Source organism: Rhinolophus sinicus, chromosome 1 (genome assembly GCF_057876585.1).
Source record: "Rhinolophus sinicus isolate RSI-liver-muscle chromosome 1, RSI-T2T, whole genome shotgun sequence".
Classification (NCBI taxonomy): domain Eukaryota; kingdom Metazoa; phylum Chordata; class Mammalia; order Chiroptera; family Rhinolophidae; genus Rhinolophus; species Rhinolophus sinicus.
The window spans coordinates 215,172,420-215,189,344 of NC_142501.1; the positions used below are offsets into that span (position 1 = coordinate 215,172,420).

The 16,925-nt window shown below is 50.1% G+C and overlaps 1 protein-coding gene across 5 annotated transcripts in view; it reads right to left on the reverse strand.

Moving 5' to 3' along the window:
• Positions 1-11,896: 11,896 nt before the first annotated feature.
• PCGF3 (polycomb group ring finger 3) overlaps positions 11,897-16,925 on the reverse strand; it is a 47,090-nt gene continuing 42,061 nt past the window's right edge. For 3 of the 5 annotated variants that reach the window (XM_074319902.2, XM_074319916.2, XM_074319907.2), the window contains 2 exons: positions 16,157-16,237; positions 11,897-15,673 (listed from right to left, as the gene is read on the reverse strand). In XM_074319902.2, coding sequence (XP_074176003.1) covers positions 15,626-15,673; positions 16,157-16,237 — 129 coding nt within the window. In that variant the 3' untranslated portion in view covers positions 11,897-15,625. Of the gene's footprint in view, positions 15,674-15,934; positions 16,064-16,156; positions 16,238-16,925 lie in introns of all 5 variants that reach the window. The other 2 variants (XR_012492132.2, XM_088793445.1) reach the window with 2 other exon arrangements.

The window sequence follows — 16,925 nt, forward strand, 5'->3', positions numbered from 1 at the left end:
AGATGCTGGGCGTTGTCAGGGAGGGGGTCTGTTCTCCAGGAGCACACGGCGGGGGGGTCTGCCATCCCCATCCTGCTGTCTGGGGCGGGGGCAGAGGTGGCTTCCAGCCCCAAGAACAGCTGAGCCGCCCAATGGCCTTCCGCCTGCTGCAGGAGCAGCTGCTCACCCTCCTCCCTTAGGTCCAACACCCACCCAGAAACCTTCGCAGCCCCCAAGACAGCTGTTCCTAGAACAGCACTCCGCATTCAGCCCCCAGCCCGGCCACACCCCGCTCTGCCCAGATGTGCCCGGTGACCCGGCACCCTTCCTCAAACCCTGGCCAGATCTGAGGCGCGAGCGTCCGTGGGCTGCCGCAAAGCTAGAGCTCACTCGGGGTAACAGCTCCACCACGTGCCCAGCCCCGTTCTGGGCGCTAGGGTGAGGGCCCTTTCTCCTGGAACTGATTTTTCCAGTGGCAGCAAACGTGATAAGCAAGAACATAAGGCCAGGGGTGATTCCTTCTGTGGAGGACACCAGGGAGGAGAAGGGGGCCAAGAGGAGGGTGAGCCCGCCACTTCCTGAGGGGGTGACCGTGTGCGGAGACCCCAAGTAAGGGAGGAGGGGGCCCCGTGGACCTCAGGTGGGAGAGCATTTCAGGTAGAGTAACAGCTGCCAGGGCCTGAGGGAGCAGCTGCCCTGTGCGCTTGCTTTGGGTCACACAGACTCTTGGCAGTTTCTGTTCTTTGTGGACATTTAACCGTATTTTGACAAAGCAGAGCACTCTTCGGTAAGGGCCACCTTCCACAGTCGTCCTCCGCTGGGCAGGCAGGTCCTCCACGGCCCGGCTCTGATGACCCCTCTGGTCCCTGGGCGCAGCCAGCCCCAGGAAGGCTTTGCGTCGAATGTGCTGTCTCGTCTCCTCTCCTCTCCGGCGACCTGCACTCGGTGAGCTGCTTGAATCACAAGCCGCTTAACCATGAGGACAAATTTTAAAGGTCTGGCAATTAAGGCCCATTTGTCTAGTTCTGCTAATCCGCAGCTAGACGAATCCTGCTGTCCACAGTCGCAGCCAGCGGGGGTCAGCGAACCCTGGGTCTGCGCCACCTGTCCGCATTGGAAACGATCCAGTCGTTTCTCCGCCTGTTCCCAAGGAAGGGTCGCGTCGAGGGTGAGAGACGGCTGGGGGCGGGCTGGGATTGCCGCGGTGCTCTCCTAATGGCCCCGAGGATGGAAGGACATCAGGGCGGGACCCCAGACCAGCGCCACTCGAGCTGGGAGCTGTAAACGACGAGGCACCAGAACCTGGCCTGCCAAGCGCGACCCAACGAGCGAAGCCCGGCCAGCGTCCAGGGCACACAGAGACGCCGGAGCGGGGGGTAGAGGGCGGGTCCCGCTGCCTCCGAGTCCCTCCAGGCCCCGCCCCACCCCGCCAGCCTGAGCCAATCAGAGTCTGCGAGGTAGATTGCCGCGATTGGCTCCGGTAGGCTCCCCGGGCGGGAGGCACAGGGAGGGTCCCGCGGCAGACCCCGTCCTCGATTCCCCCGTGTGTCCCCTCCAAGGTCCGGGCTTATCTGAGGACAGCTTCAGGGGAGACCACGTTGGTTCCTGCAGGACCCCGGGAGCTAAGGAGGGGCTGGGGATGGAGCAGGCTCCAGGGGCCAATGCGGGCCCCAGGAGACCCACAGACAGGTGTGGGCTCAGCGGGGACCCCAAGTCCTGCGCTGTTCGCACTGCGCCTCCGGGAGGGTGGGGCCTGGCGGGGTCTCCCTGCCGCTGGCCCCCAGGGCCCACTCAGGCCTGGGCACCCGGCTGTAGGCGCCCATGGTTGGGGCCCAGGGACATTTCTATTAGCCCCAAAGCTTGAGGCAGGGAGTTGAATTTTGGTTGATTTCTACAAAATAAAACTGTTTCTTGCACCTGAGTGCATCCATTGAGATTTATGCCATATAGTGGGCGAAAGAGGACTTCGCCAGGAGAGAGGTAGGAGGCCGGGCCTGGATGGGGAGAGGCCTGGAGGTTGGGGTGGAATGACGGGCCTGGCAGAAGCTCCCGGCCGTAGGAGCAGGACCCAGGCTTGGTGGCCGCGGATATCCCGGGGCACAGCGCCTGCCACTTTGTCTCCCCACTTCTCTCCAAAGGGCCCTGTGCAAAGATGACTCCTTGGAAAGGCAAATGTGAATTTATTAAGGGACCTTTGAGGCCAGCCCAAGCAGTGACCTGTAATTTGCTCTAAGAACAAACCTTTGGTGTGGGTCCTCCGTGCAGCCGCACCGAGAGGTTGCCCACAGTAAGGCCCTGTGCCCTGCGTCCAGGGGGCAAAACCCCGATTCTCTCCACGCAGTCCTAGATTCCAGGGTCTGTCATCCAGAAGTCAGCTTCTGTCCGTAGGTATCCACCAGGACTTGGCCATGGGGCCCCAGGAGGAGGGGTGCAGCCCATCGCACCTCTCTCACCTGCCCAGGACTGGGGCCAGGGAACAGGGGCTGGGCCTGGCTGCGACTTCCAGGCTAAGATGGACAATTGACACTCCTCACAGATTCTTTCTCCTGCAGTTTGTTCCTCATACAATGAACATAAATAAAGAAATAATCAAAACTCCCCAACCATGAGAAATTGACTGACTGCTGGGGCAGGAAACATACAAGATGAACCTGGAAGCAAGGCAATGCTAAAGAACAAACCCACACTGACGGGGTGTGTCAGAGGCATGGCAGCCAGCTAGCCGAGCTCCCATTGGCCAAAGCTGGAACAGTCTGACAGCCAAGTAAAGTAGTGCTGGCTTATAACCCAAGTACAGAATAAATATCCATGAGTGCACGCTGAGATAAGTGACTGGAATAAATAAATAAACTGGGGAGAAGAGACAAATCTCTCATGCAGATTCCAAGCAATTTCCTAGACACTGCCCCTGGGGAGATGGCACGGCCGCCCCCCCTAAGTGCAGGAACTTCCCCGCAGAGCACCATGTGGACACGCGTGGAAGTGGACTGCGGTGCAGACGCTCACAAACCACCACCTCCAGGAGGTCAAGGTTGACCACAGTGACGGGTCACGTGGAGAAGGGCACTTCACCTCTGTGCTCTTCCCCCCAAACCATGACACCATCTAAGCGTGAGAAAAACATCAGAATAACTCCAATTGCAGGACATCCTGCAAAATAACTGACCAGCACTCCTTAAAACTGTCCTGGACATCAAAAACAAGGAATGTCTGAGAAACTGTCTCAGCCAAGAGGCTCCTAAGAATGCGCAACAACTAAATGTCAAGTGACTCCTTGATGGGAGCCCAGAACAGAAAAAAAGACATCAGGTAACAGAGAACATCTGAAGGGAGACCGTACTTCAATTAATAAAGATGAGTCAGCTTACACATTTCACAGTAGGCCGTTCTGACAAAACCCTCACAATGGGACCGCTGGGTGCAGGCAGACGGTAACAACGCACTACCATCACAATACTTCTGCAAATTTAAAACTGTTCTAAAAATAAAATGTACTTAAAACATTAAATGACTGTTACAACCAGCAGCTAGTGAAAGATACAGAAGAGGTGAGTGCGGGCTACCCATTCTCACTTCCCTGCCCCAAAGAGCAAGGTCCTTCCAGCAAGGTCTGAGCTGCCTCAGAGGGACAAGCCACAAGGGGTCAGAGAAGAGGCTGATGCCTGGTGGGAAGGGCTCCAGGACTGTGAGCTCCGTGCACAGATGCCACACACCTGCTGTGTGAGGCCTACCGACCGCCACAGCCCAGCCCCAGCCCAGCCCCCGCCATGCTCAGGCCACGGAGGTGAGCAGGGCTATCAGAAGCCCAGCAGCGCTCCTACTCAGGGCAGGAAAAGCAAACCAGGCTAGGAAATGGTGGGGAGAGTAAGACCTCGCCACACTCTATGCTGGAACCCAGTTCTGGACAGAGCGGTCCAAGCATGAATGCGTCCTTTTACGGGTGTTTGCTTTCATTTCTCTAGGTAAGTACCTCTGGGTGACATCGTTGGGTCATAGTAGGTGTCTAACTTTAGAAGAAACTGCCGAACTCTTTTCCAGAGTGGTGATAGCGGCAGTACATGAAGAATAACCAAAATGTCTGCAGCAACACTGGGTGTCTGTATCAGTCCCTTCAGGCTGCCCTAGTATAGATACGACAGATGGATGCGTAGACAACAGACACTGATTTCGCACAGTCTGGAGGCTGGAGTCCAGATGAACGGGCCAGCAGATTCAGTGTGGGCCCTCCTGGGGTTCCCCGATGGCATCGTCTCATGTGTTCTCCTGGGGGGAGGGGCGAGGGAGCTCTCTGGGGTCTCCTTTGTAAGAATGCTGAACCCATTCATGACCTGATCATCTCACACCTCCTCGCACCATCACCTTTGGGGGGCAGGATTTCAACATACGAATTTGGGGGGGACACAGACATTCAGTCCATAACAGCCTTTAGTTTCAGTCATTCTGGTGGGTTTGTCGTGGGATCTCATTTTGGCTTTCTTTGCATTTCCTTGATGACTAACGATGAGCACTTTTACCAGTGTTCGTTGGCCTGTGAGAAGTCTATCTTCCTTTGAGAAGTCTCAGTTCATGAATCTTTTGTCCATTTAAAAAACTGGGGTTTTGTCTTTTAAAAAAATGAACAGACTTTATTTTTTTGAGCAGTTTCAGGTTCATAGAAAAACTGAGTGGAAAGTACACCGTATTCTCATAGGCCCCCTCAACCCCCCCCGGTTCCCCATCTTGCATTCCTGTGCTGCATTTTTAAAGTTGTGAACCCACAGACACATTGTTCAAGTTCATACTATATATTACAGTTCATTCTTTTCCTTGTGCATTTTATGGGTTTGACACACGTATAATGATCTATACCCACCATTATAGTGTCACAGAGACCACTTTCACAGGATGGGACTACATGGAGGGTCAGGATGCAGCCCCTCCAGGGGCTCTGTGCAGAGCCCTGAGAATGTGCTTCCCGAAAAATCCCGTGCTCCACCTATTCACCCCTCCTTCCAAACCTCTCCAACCGGCTACTCTTTGTACTGTCTCCACAGTTGTGCCTTTTCCAGGATATCATATGGCTGTATCACACAGTGTGCAGCCTTTTCAGATGGCTTCTGTCACCTAGTAACATGCACTTAAGGTTCTTCCATGTCTTTTCATGGTTTGAGAACTTGTTTCCTTTTAGTGATTAATAATATTCCACTGTCTGGATGGACCACAGTTCACTTATCTGTCACCCACTGAAGGACACCTTGGTTACTCCTAAGTTTTGGCAATTCTGAACAAAGCTGCTGTAAACATCTGTGTGCAGGTTTTTTTGTGTAGACGTCAGTTTTCACCTGCTTTGTGGATAAAGACCAAGAAGCCTGAATGTTGGCTTGTATGATGAGAGCGTTAGTTCTGTATGAAACCACCCAACCGTCTCCCAAAGTTGCCTCACCATTTGCATTCCCAGCACTGGGCCCTGCTGTTCCATATCCTCACCAACATGTGGTGGTGTTGGTGTCCTGGATTTTGGCCCTTCTGATAGGTATCTCATAGTTATAATTTGCAATACTCTAATCACATATGATTTTGAGCATTTATTCATATGCTATTTGTCACCTGTATATCTTATTTGGTGAGGTGTCTGTCTGTTCAGGTCTTTTGACCATTTTGTGTGTGTGTGTGTTTTTATGGTTGAGCTCTTTGTATAACAGTCATTTGAATAGTCATTTATCAGCTATCGGTGATTTGCAAATATTTTCTTCCAGTCTGAGGCTTGTCTTTTCATTCTCTTAACAGTATATTTCACAGAGCAGAAGTTTTTAATTTTAATGAAGTCCAATGTATCATTTTTTCTTTCACTCTTTTGGTATCTAAGAAGTCATTGCCAAACCCAAGGTCATCTAGGTTTTCTCCTGTGTTGCCTTCTAGAAGATCAGATTTATACTTTTACATTTTACATGAGGTCTGACAGTTAAGTGCGTGAACATCTTGCAACGATGTCGCTACCATTTTTTGCTATCACAGGGATTATTCATTATGAATTTGTACCAACTGGACAGTTAACCAAGTTTACTATCTGGAAGTGCTGAAAAGCCTGCATGAGAAAGTCAGACGACCTGAACTTTTCGCCAACAATTCATGGCTCTTGCATCACGACAATGCACCAGCTCACATGGCACTGTCTGTGAGGGAGTTTTTAGCCATTAAACAAATAACTGTATTGGAACACCCTCCCTACTCACCTGATCTGGCCCCCAATGACTTCTTTCTTTACCTGAAGATAAAGGAAATATTGAACGGAAGACATTTTGATGACATTCAGGACATCAAGGGTAATATGACGACAGCTCTGATGGCCATTCCAGGAAAAGAGTTCCAAAATTGCTTTGAAAGGAGGACTAGGCACTGGCATCGGTGCATAGCTTCCCAAGGGGAGGACTTCGAAGGTGACTGTAGTGATATTCAGCAATGGGGTATGTAGCACTTTTTCTAGGATGAGTTCGTGAACTTGTCCAACCTCGTATTTAGGTCTGTGATCCATTTTGAGTTAATTATTGTGAAGGGTGTAAGGTCTGTGTTGAGTTTCTTTTTATGCACGTGGATGTCCAGTTGTTCCAGCACCATTTGCAGAAAAGATTGTCTTTTCTCTATTGTATCACCTTTGTTCCTTTGTCAAAGATCAGATGACTATATTTATGGTGGGAAGAGGGCATCTATTTCTGGGGTCTCTATTCTGTGCCATTAATCAATTTATCTGTTCTTCTACTAACACCACACTGTCTTGATGACTATAGTTTATAGTAAGTCTTGAAGTCAGGTGGTGTCAGTCCTCTGACTTTGTTCTTCCCCTTCAGTACTGTGTTGGCTGTCCCTGGTCTTTGCCTCCATATAAACTTCAGAAGCAGTTTGTCAATATCCACAAAACAATGTGCTCTGATTTTGACTGGGATTCCATTTAATCTATAGATCAAGTTGAGAAGAACTGACATCTTGACAACATTGAGTCTTCCTATCCGTGAACATGAACACCTCTCCATTTATTTACACCTTCTTTAATGTCTTTCATCAGTTTTACAGCTTTCCACACAAAGATTGTGTGCATATTTAGTTAGATTTATAGCTACGTATTTCTGTTCTTTTTGGTACTAATGTGAATGGTACTGTATTTTAAATTTCAAATTCCAATTGTTCATTGCTGATAGTTATACTTTTAAGAAATTTATTATACATGAATATAGATTTTTTTCCTTTTAGTGTAAAGCTCTATGAATTTTAATGCACAGAACCGTGTGATTGCATCACGTAATGTGAAATACTCAATGCTTTCCCCCTAAGATCAGAAACAAGCTGATGATGTCCTCTCTCACCACTCCTCTTCAATGCTGGAAGTCTTACCTAGTGCAATAAGGCAGGAAAAGGAAATAAAAGTAATATAGGTTGGAAAGGGAGAAATAAAACTTCCCCTGTGCACACATTTGTCTATGTAGAAAATCTCAGACCAATCCAAAAGTACAACAACATGGTCACAGGATAACACACAAAAATCAATCTTATTACTATATACAAGAAATAAAACACAATGAACAATTGGAAACTGAAATTGAAGATAGCCTCCTTAAAAGAAAGAAAGAGAGAAAGGCCGGCAGTCAGACTTAGGTATAAAGCTAACCAAGCACATACAGGATTATATGCTAAAAACTACAACATGCTGATAAAAGAAACTAAAGACGACCCACATAAGCGGAGAGAGGTAACATGCTCATAGAATGGAAGATTCCACAGTCAGGAGGTCAAACTCCCCCAAAGTGATCTACAGAATTAACTCAGTTTCAAAAATCCCAGCAGGACACTATAGCTATAGATAGGACGATTCTCAATTACTATGGAAGGGTAAAGGAGTGAAGACAGCTAAAATAATTTTTACAGAGAAAAACATGAATCATACTACCTAAAATTTTGATGTTTTCCATAACACAACAACAATCAGGAGTGTGGCGTTGGCAAAAGGACAGACACTCAGGTCAGTGACCAGACTAGAGTCCAGAAACAGATCCACATAAATAGGGCAATCTGGTCTTTGACCAGCGTGCTAACGCAGTTCAGTGGAGAAAGGACAGTCTTTTTAACAAATGCTGATGGAACAACTGGTCGTCCACATGCAAACAGCTGAACCTTACCCCTTACAATCACCGCAAACGGGTCACACATAAATGTGAAACATAAAACTAAAATGTTTACAAGAAAACAGGACAATATCTTTGTGACCCAGCATTTGACAGAGTTCTTAGACGTGATGCCAAAGGCATAATCCATAAAAGAAAAATACGATAAACTAGACTTCATCAAAATTAAAAACATTTGATCCGCTGAAGACAGTGTCAGAAGAATGAAAACACCAGTTACAGACTGGGAGAAATATCCGCAAACCACACACCCAACTTAGGAATACCTCTCCAAACTCAACAATAAGAAAATAACTGAATCAAAAGTGGACAAAAGACCTGCATAGACACTGCAGCAAAGGTGACATGATGACCACTGAGCACTGGTGTGACACCGGTGGCCGTCAGGAAAATGCAAGGGCACGCCACAGTGAGAAACTATGTCACACCTACAAAGACAGTGAGGGTCCCAGAGAACACTGAGGACAGGACATGAAGTGCCTGGACTCTCGTGCCTGCTCTTGGGAACGCAGAGCAGACCTGCCCCTCGGGAAAACAGAGTGGCAGCTTGCTTACAAAGCTAGACACTCAACATGTGACCCAGCAAGTCTACTGTAGAAAAACAAAATATTCTGTCCCACGCAAACCTGTTCATTAGTGTGCACAGCTGCTCGATTAACCATCATCGAAAACTGAAAATGCAAAAACCTTCTGCCATGTGAGTGGAATGAGAGTTGGTATATTCACTTGTTGGATGCTACTTGGCAATGAAAAAGGGGAAATCCTGATACATGCAGCAGCATGGATGGTCTCACTGGGAAGGAATCTAGTCTCAAAAGGTTGCATATGTACAACTTTGCTTAGACGGCATCTTGAAAAGCAAGCATTTAACACAGGGGATCAGTGGCCACCAGAGTTATGGGCAGGGGCACGTGTGGCGACAAAGGGCAGGCTGAGGACTTGGTGGGGGGGGGGCTCTGTGTCTTGACTGTGGTGGCCGCTACATGAATCTATGCTGTTTCCCAGAAAATAAGACCCAGCCAGACAATCAGCTCTAATGCGTCTTTTGGAGCAAAAATTAACAGAAGACCCAGTATTGTATTACATTATATTAATTATATTATATTATATTACATTATATTATGTTATTATATAAGACCCTGTCATATAATATAGTAAAATAAGACTGGGTCTTAATTTTTGCTCCAAAAGACGCATTAGAGCTGATGGTCCGGCTAGGTCTTATTTTCGGGGAAACAAGTTATGTATGTGTTAAAACTTCAAAAACAAAAGCTTAATTTAAAATTTTTAATGTAAAAAATAAAACAAAATTAGCATATTCGTGATTTAAATGTTTAGTAAGCTGTAACAGAAGGAACTGTCTCGACTTGTAAGAGGTATTTATCAAAACCCCTCAATAATCATGCTTTGGGGGGTGGCCGGTTAGCTCAGGTGGTTAGAGCGTGGTGCTGGTAACACCAAGGTTGCCGGTTCCATCCCCGCATGGGCCACCGTGAGCCGCGCCCTCCTTAAAACAAAACAACAACAAAAACAATCATGCTTCAATGAAGGCACTGACTATTCCCATTAAAGCCGAAACATGGTGTGCTTGCTGTCACCACCAACTAACATTTTCCCAGAGGCCCCAGGAAGGGGCTCGAACCACACAGGAACAAAGGGCTAAGTGTCAGAGAGGCTCAGTGCTCGCTGGGATGCGACCACCACGTGGACAAGAGCCCTCAGGACCTCTCAGAGCAGCAGGCTCGGCACCCACGTCAGTGTCTTCTCTTTCCACAGTAACCCATGAACATGTGGGCCAGGCTGCCATGCCCAGAGGGACAAGTGACACAAACCAGACAAGAAATATGTAAGAATTCTCAAGACAACGTGGAAGCTCTTTTGGAGATCGTGAAAGTGGATCTGAACACAAACATGCCACATGGTGGGCGCCAAAAAGCCAACACCAGGGGGCAAACACTAGGGGACCACCCCCCTCCATCCTTCAGGGGCCTGAGCCCACACCCCCACCCTCGGAGCCTGGGGTCCTACAGACGATGGAGGGGTCCAATTCAGCCACCAGAACTCAGAATTCACGCCGGTCTGGGCCTCCCAAGGTGTTAGTGGACGAAGCTTTTAATCGCCAGCAGTAGTTTGTTCTCAGTCCCAGCACTTTTCACAGCTGGTCCGTCTGTTATAAAGGCCAGAGCCTTTTACCCTTCAAAAGATTTTTGACTAATAATGTTCTTGAAGAAGGTACTGTTTTCACAGTGCCCAGCACAGCGTAGCCACATGAATAAACGTAATGGTCGAGTAACCTGTTCATGTACATCCACATAAAATCCAGACAATTAAGCTGTGACACGTCCCTCCCAGGAGACGGGAACAGAAGGTGCCGAATGGCCTTGTGCGTTCTGCAGGGGCTGCTACTTGTGTGCGCAGTTGTATTTCAGTGTAACTAGGACAGGGCCACACAACGCTGTCATTCTAGTGGAAGGGGCACCACGACGCAGGTGGTGTGGAGTGGGCGGCCCCACCCCACTGCGGCCCCTTAGGAGGGGTTAGTCACACCCGCTGGGGGTTTCATCCTGAAGAACCAAAAGTCAAAGGGAGACTTAGCCTTGGCCACACAGCAGGTGCCCTGAGGCAGCGCCAACACCACTTCTTCTGCGCGCCTGTTACTTTCAGGAGACACGCAGTCACATATCTGTAATGGCACTTACGGTTTAATGGAACTTGTACATTTTTGTGCACACAGAACCACACTGGTGACACAAAGGCGCCTGCAAAAGCTACACGGGAGCAGCAGAGGGTCACACGCTGCCGTCTGCAGAGGCCATGGGGCACCCAGAACCCAGACCGCTCAACGGCCTGCTCACCCGTCCCCAGAGTTGCCTCTCCTGGGATGACGACCAGGTCTGCGGGCAGAGCTAAGACGGTCTGCCCAAAGCTGTCAGACCCCCAGTACCCCCGACCTCACCTGGCGACTGGGCACAAGACCTTGCAACCTGCCCACGTGAACGACCAGCAAGGGGGCCCTCGTTGTGAGACTCCCCTGCATTTTACTCCAGTACCTAAATGACAGGAGCATTTACATGTGGCTGTGACCAATATTCTGACATTCACAAGATGGAGTAAATGACTTACCGAAAATAAATAAACTTGGTTACGTCAGTTTCTTAAGACTGAACCTATCTTTGGAGTTGACTGATCTGAAACCCATGAGCCAACATAATTTTGGTCACCATACTCTCCCTTTTTGTAACTCAGATTCTCAAATTGCTGAGAACTACTTAACCTTTAAAAGTTGAGGTTTTGAGCACAGTACTTTCCCCTTCCAAATGGTCTGTCATGGTTAATTCAAGTGCCAACTTGACGGGGCCCCTGGGGTACCCAGACTCACACTGTTCTGGGGGCGTGTGTAGGTGTGTCCCCAGTGCGGCGGGCGTCCCTGCACCCTTGCTAGAGTTGGACGCGGGTCTACTGCCCCTGGACCGCACCAGCCGTGGCCCCGGGTCTCCTGCTGGCACACAAGCTCCAAGCAAACAGGTGACTGAGGGGACCTTATACATGGTTCCCGCCAAAACTCTGGTGCCAAATACTGCACCAGGTTAATAAGCTTTGCGTCCAAGGTGACATCAGAAGGCCATGTGGAGTGAGGCGGCTGAGCTGTGGGCTCAGGGCTGCGGTAAGGGAGGGACCGGGCTGTCCTCACACTGTCCCCAACAGGTCACCTGTCTTACGCTCTTCCAAATGCTCTAGATAATACATCTCCAGCCTGAAAGAAATTTAGTTAAATTTTTCTCTTGCTTTTATTACAAGCATATAATATTAATTGGCAAAACACTGAATACAAGCTTCACTGTCATAAAATCAAAACATTTAAGCAATATTCCAAAAAAGATTTTAGACAAAAACTAGCCACCAATAGTACAAAAATTACACACCAACACAAAGCATAAAAAATGTAAACTTTCAAATTAAACAGTCAAAAATATGTATGTGCATTGTCATCTCCATAGCCCGTGACAGCTGCCATGGTGCCACGCGTGACAGCAGGCTGGTGGTAAGCTCTCACCTAAAACCTACACTGTCTGGGAAAACACGGTTTTCTTATTCCCAATTCTAAGTTGTTGGAACAGACACTTACAGTAACGCTACACACATTTTTGGGGACACGCAGACTTCAGTCCATCCCTCAGATGTGCCCTGGGACCCAGGGAGTCACACAGGACGCTGACGAGGGAAGGGCGCCTGGGCTGGCAGGACAGTCTTTGTAAAGACAGTGGTGTCGTTTGAATGATGTTTCCTCATCTACTTATCCCAACATGCTCAATTCACTTAGCTAGCAAGGCAGACACACACTGGGGTATCGCGCTAAGGTCGCAGGTGATGCTGGAGTGTGTGTGATTTCCTGAGCAAACAGACGGGATTTTTGACCTGCTACCTGCACTCCCGTTATCTTCGATATCCTGAGAACACATCAAATGTCCACACATAGCGTCAAGGTCAGCTGGCTCATTCTCAGGACATTCGATCCAACGACACATTTTAAATCATTGGAAAATGCCTGCGCTCTCAGGAAAAACTAAATGGTTTCTAAAGACTTGGCAGGGAGGTCGCGGGAAGCAGCCCCGTCCCCTCTGCATGTCCAGGGCCCTGGGAGCCACGGCAGCCGTGCGGCCAGGCTAGGGAGCGCGGCACGTCACTGCACAGCTGCCTGCTGGGTCAGTTTTCAAATGTTGCTGATGGGTACACTGTAGGGGCACACGCACAGCCCAGTAATGGCGTTCTCACAATAACAACAATGAGAAAGGAAAAACCACGTGGCTGAAGGTACAGGCTTTGCGATTCCACCCACACTCCCTCGCAAGGAGACGCCCATTCCCGTGAACAGCATCTGACGAGCGCACGCTGGGACCTATTGCACAAAAGCATGAGCAAAGCTCTTCATCCGCAGAGAACGACGACAACAAATCAAAACGACTCAAAGCAAAAAGAAGCTTGCAAAACACCTCACAATTTCATGTTATATGCCTGTAACTAAAGCGGGACCACTGAAACCAAACAGGATGGGAAAATATGATAGACGGCTTAAAATAGAATAAATAACTTTATAAAGTTAAGTTTTCTTTCTTAACCCCCCAAATCTTAAATTCAATATTATATATTCTATCTGAATTTTCTATTTTCATGAAAACCGTATTGGTGGGACTGAGCGCGGGGTGGCGGTCCCACCGCTGCTGACAGGGCGCACTGCGGTGACGACGGTGACAGGACAGCCTGTTTCACCAGCACAAACAGCTGTGACAACGACCTCACGGTAACTCCATCTGTTAGAAAAAACCTAATAGGATCCAGCCACTCACTGATCCTGATTTTCATGCTGGAAAAAATGAAATTCAGCCTTTTGATGTTAATGAAAGGAGCCCACCTGCCCTGTCCCTCCCCGCGGGGCTCGCTGAGCTCGTGACGAGGCTGCATCAGACCAGAGGCAGGTCACCAGGAACCCACCTGTGGGGAACATTCTGCTCAAGGAAATCTTAGAAAAATAGGTACTTTTGCTGCTGAGGTTTCATCAGGTTACTCGATTACAAAAGCGGGGTCACACGAGAGTGGTCAGCAACCAGCTGTGACGTGGGCACTGGCTCCCACTTACCTCCATCTCTCCCTCTGTTTAAATATATCAACTTAGCACCATAGCAAATTCAAGTGATTTCAAAGATAGTACAAAGTTACAAATATGTATCATGAGATTATTCCTACCACAGCATCTGAGCCGTGACCGGACTCTTTGAATTTGGGTGCTCACTTCACCGCACAGGAAGGTACCTCCGTCCTAATGTTACACTTCAGACCTCACTGTGCTCACTGGTGTTTTACGGAACGCTTCAGCAGTAATGTGTGTTTTGAGGTAGACAGGTAATATTTACTCATACACACCTACTCAGTAAACCCTGTGTAGTAACGAAAAACGATTTGGGTGAATAGCGAGCTTAGGTAACTGGACAATCCAAACAGAACTGGGAGTGAAGGGGTCGAAATAAAGAGGTGAATTTTGACCAATTCCTAACAACTTGTTTTGACGTCTTTAAAGGCCTTACATTACAATCACTTGGGTTGGATTAACTTGAATGTTTCTGTCATCACTAACATTAGGTCTCATGAGTAGCTGCTTCTGACATTCATGTACACGGAACAGGAAGCAGAAGAAAACAAACACACCTGAATGGCGATGAGCCCAACCGTAACTTTTAAAGCAAATTGCAGAAAAAACTCTAGTCACTAAAGGGAAATACTTCATGGAAAACCCGGCCCTCAGGACACCAGTGGAGGCAGGGGGTGGGGCTGCGGGCCACAGGGTCACCAGGGCTTGGGGACACGCAGACCAGGACCACAGAGCTCCAGGACAGCACCTTGGCTGCTCGGGAAAAGGGCTCCCTCTCCTCCTTCCTGTCTTGCACGTCCCAAGCTGCTCCTTTAAAGGAACAAATATTTGTATGCTGGCACAGAGTTCATTCTCCAATCCCACAAAAATACTAACACTTGGGAGGAGAGAGTGTCAACACTTGGCCTAACAGAGTGTGTGCTGCCTGTGACTGGCATGTTAGGTCATTACGGAACTGAAAAAGCCACTTTGGACACAGAAGCCGTCCCCCCCTACAGGGCAGGTGTCTGGGGACCTGGTGTCCTTGCCAGCTCCTCGTCCGCTGGATGCGCCTTCCCAGGAAAAGGCCCCCCATGCCAGCATGTCTCTTCAGCACAATGAAATCGGGGCGAACACGCAGGACAGTGAGTGGTGGCACTGCACTAGTCAATCACCAAAGTAATTTGTAAGAACCAGAACTGCTCTGCAAAGCAGCGTGGGGCTGCTCGGCCCGGGCCGCTTACGGGGGTCTGGAGCTGCCGGCGACGCTGGGCTGCACCGTGGGGCCGCTAAGCCGCACGGCCAACGCGCAGTGTCCACGGCCACCTCTTTGGGTAATGCTCGTACATTAGGTTTTTACACGTCTTCTGAGTCTGCAGGGAACTAAAGGCAACATAAATATCGTCATTCATAAAAAGATACTTTTTCAATAACTTAGGAAGGATTCAATAAACATACAAGTGTGTTTGAGGCTTACCATGAAACCTAAGTCATAAACTGAACAGAAACGACCAAGATTTGCAAGACCTGGGAAGCGAGCGAAGGGCATGTGTGGGGAAGGAACACGCTACCACTGCACGTGTCACTCTGGTCTGGAAACTGAAGGACGCGGTGAGTGCTACTCAGCTCTGTGAACTGTGAAGTGTCTCAGCATCTCATCACCGTGGTGCTGTCACCACTGTGCGGTCACCACCGTGGTGCTGGTAGTGTCTCGTCGAATGTGAGTTCTCGTGTACAAAAGTTATAAATATTCTCTATTCAGAAATCTGGTCCGCAGGACACCCAGAGGCAGCGTCCTAAAGCGTGGCGGTCGTGGTCCCGCCGGCCACACGCTGGGGCCCCGGCGGCCGAGTCTGTGCGTGCCGCCTGCTCACAGCAAGTCCATCTTGGGTCTGTAGTGCAGCAGCAGAGGCGCCTTCTGCAAGACAGGCCGGCTCAACACACCGCAATGAGGACACACCCTGTCGGCTGTGACATGCCGAGGGGGACGGGGGCCCAGGTGACCGGGGTGAGCCCTGCCCCCCACCCCGACCCTACCCCCTAAGAGCCCGGCCGCGGTCAGTCCTGGCTGTCTCCCCCACCCCCGGGCGGCCACCTGGAAGACGGGGTACCACCCATCTGGGTCCTGTTTCACAAAGAGGTGCTCAGGCTCCAGGGTGGCCACTTGCTCCCCACTCACCGCAGGGCGGTGGTCACCTCGACCAGCAGGGCTGGGGTGAGTCAGAGCCAGGCCTGGTGACTCCAGGGTTGGTGATTTCAAAGTAACTGCGTTTCACAGCGATCCCGTGACAGGATCACTATTTCTAAACTTTCACATAAAAACATGCACAGAAAAGCAGCTGCCACTCCCAGCAGACTGCAAGTCAGATAACACACATCGTCACAAAGTCACATGCCTCACCTTGAATCTCCATCTCGTGACAACCACAAATTTGAGTGTGTGGTCCTTGCCCAGGATTTCCTCATTGCATAAAATGTCCAGCTGGCGGGAGGAGAAGGCTTAGGTCAGAGGGGCCGCCGGCACTCAGCACACAAGGCTGGTCCACACCCATTGGGCCCGTCAGGTCCCAAGTGCTTGTCAGCTACAAGCCATGTGCCCTCGTTGTGGGGGCAGCACTCACGGTGGAAGGGAGCACTGGGAAGGCCCGCCCATCAACCTGGGGGCCCAGAGCACCTCGGGGGGTCGTCCACACCCGCCCACGGGGGTCCCCGTCCACACCAAGCCACGGGCCCCCGTCCACACCCGCCCACGAGGGTCCCCATCCACACTCGTCCATGGGGCCCACGTCTACACCTGCCCATGGGGGTCCCCGTCCACACCCACCCACGGAACCCGTCCACACCCACCCATGGGGGCCCTGTCCACACCCGCCCATGGGGGGGGGTCCCCGTCCACACCCGCCCACGAGCCCCCGTCCACACCCGCCCATGGGGGGTCCCCGTCCACACCCGCCCACGGGGGTCCCCGTCCACACCAATGCACGGGCCCCTGTCCACACCTGCCATGGGGCCCCCATCCACACCCACCCTGAAAGCCCCCAGGCTGCTCTCACCCCCAGCACCCCGCTCCCCCAACCCCAGCCCACCTCTTGGCCAAGCTTGTCCCTCTCACCCAGTAGAAAAGGTAATGGGCTCCCCAAACAGTCTTTTTCCTTTCTTTTTTGTAAACA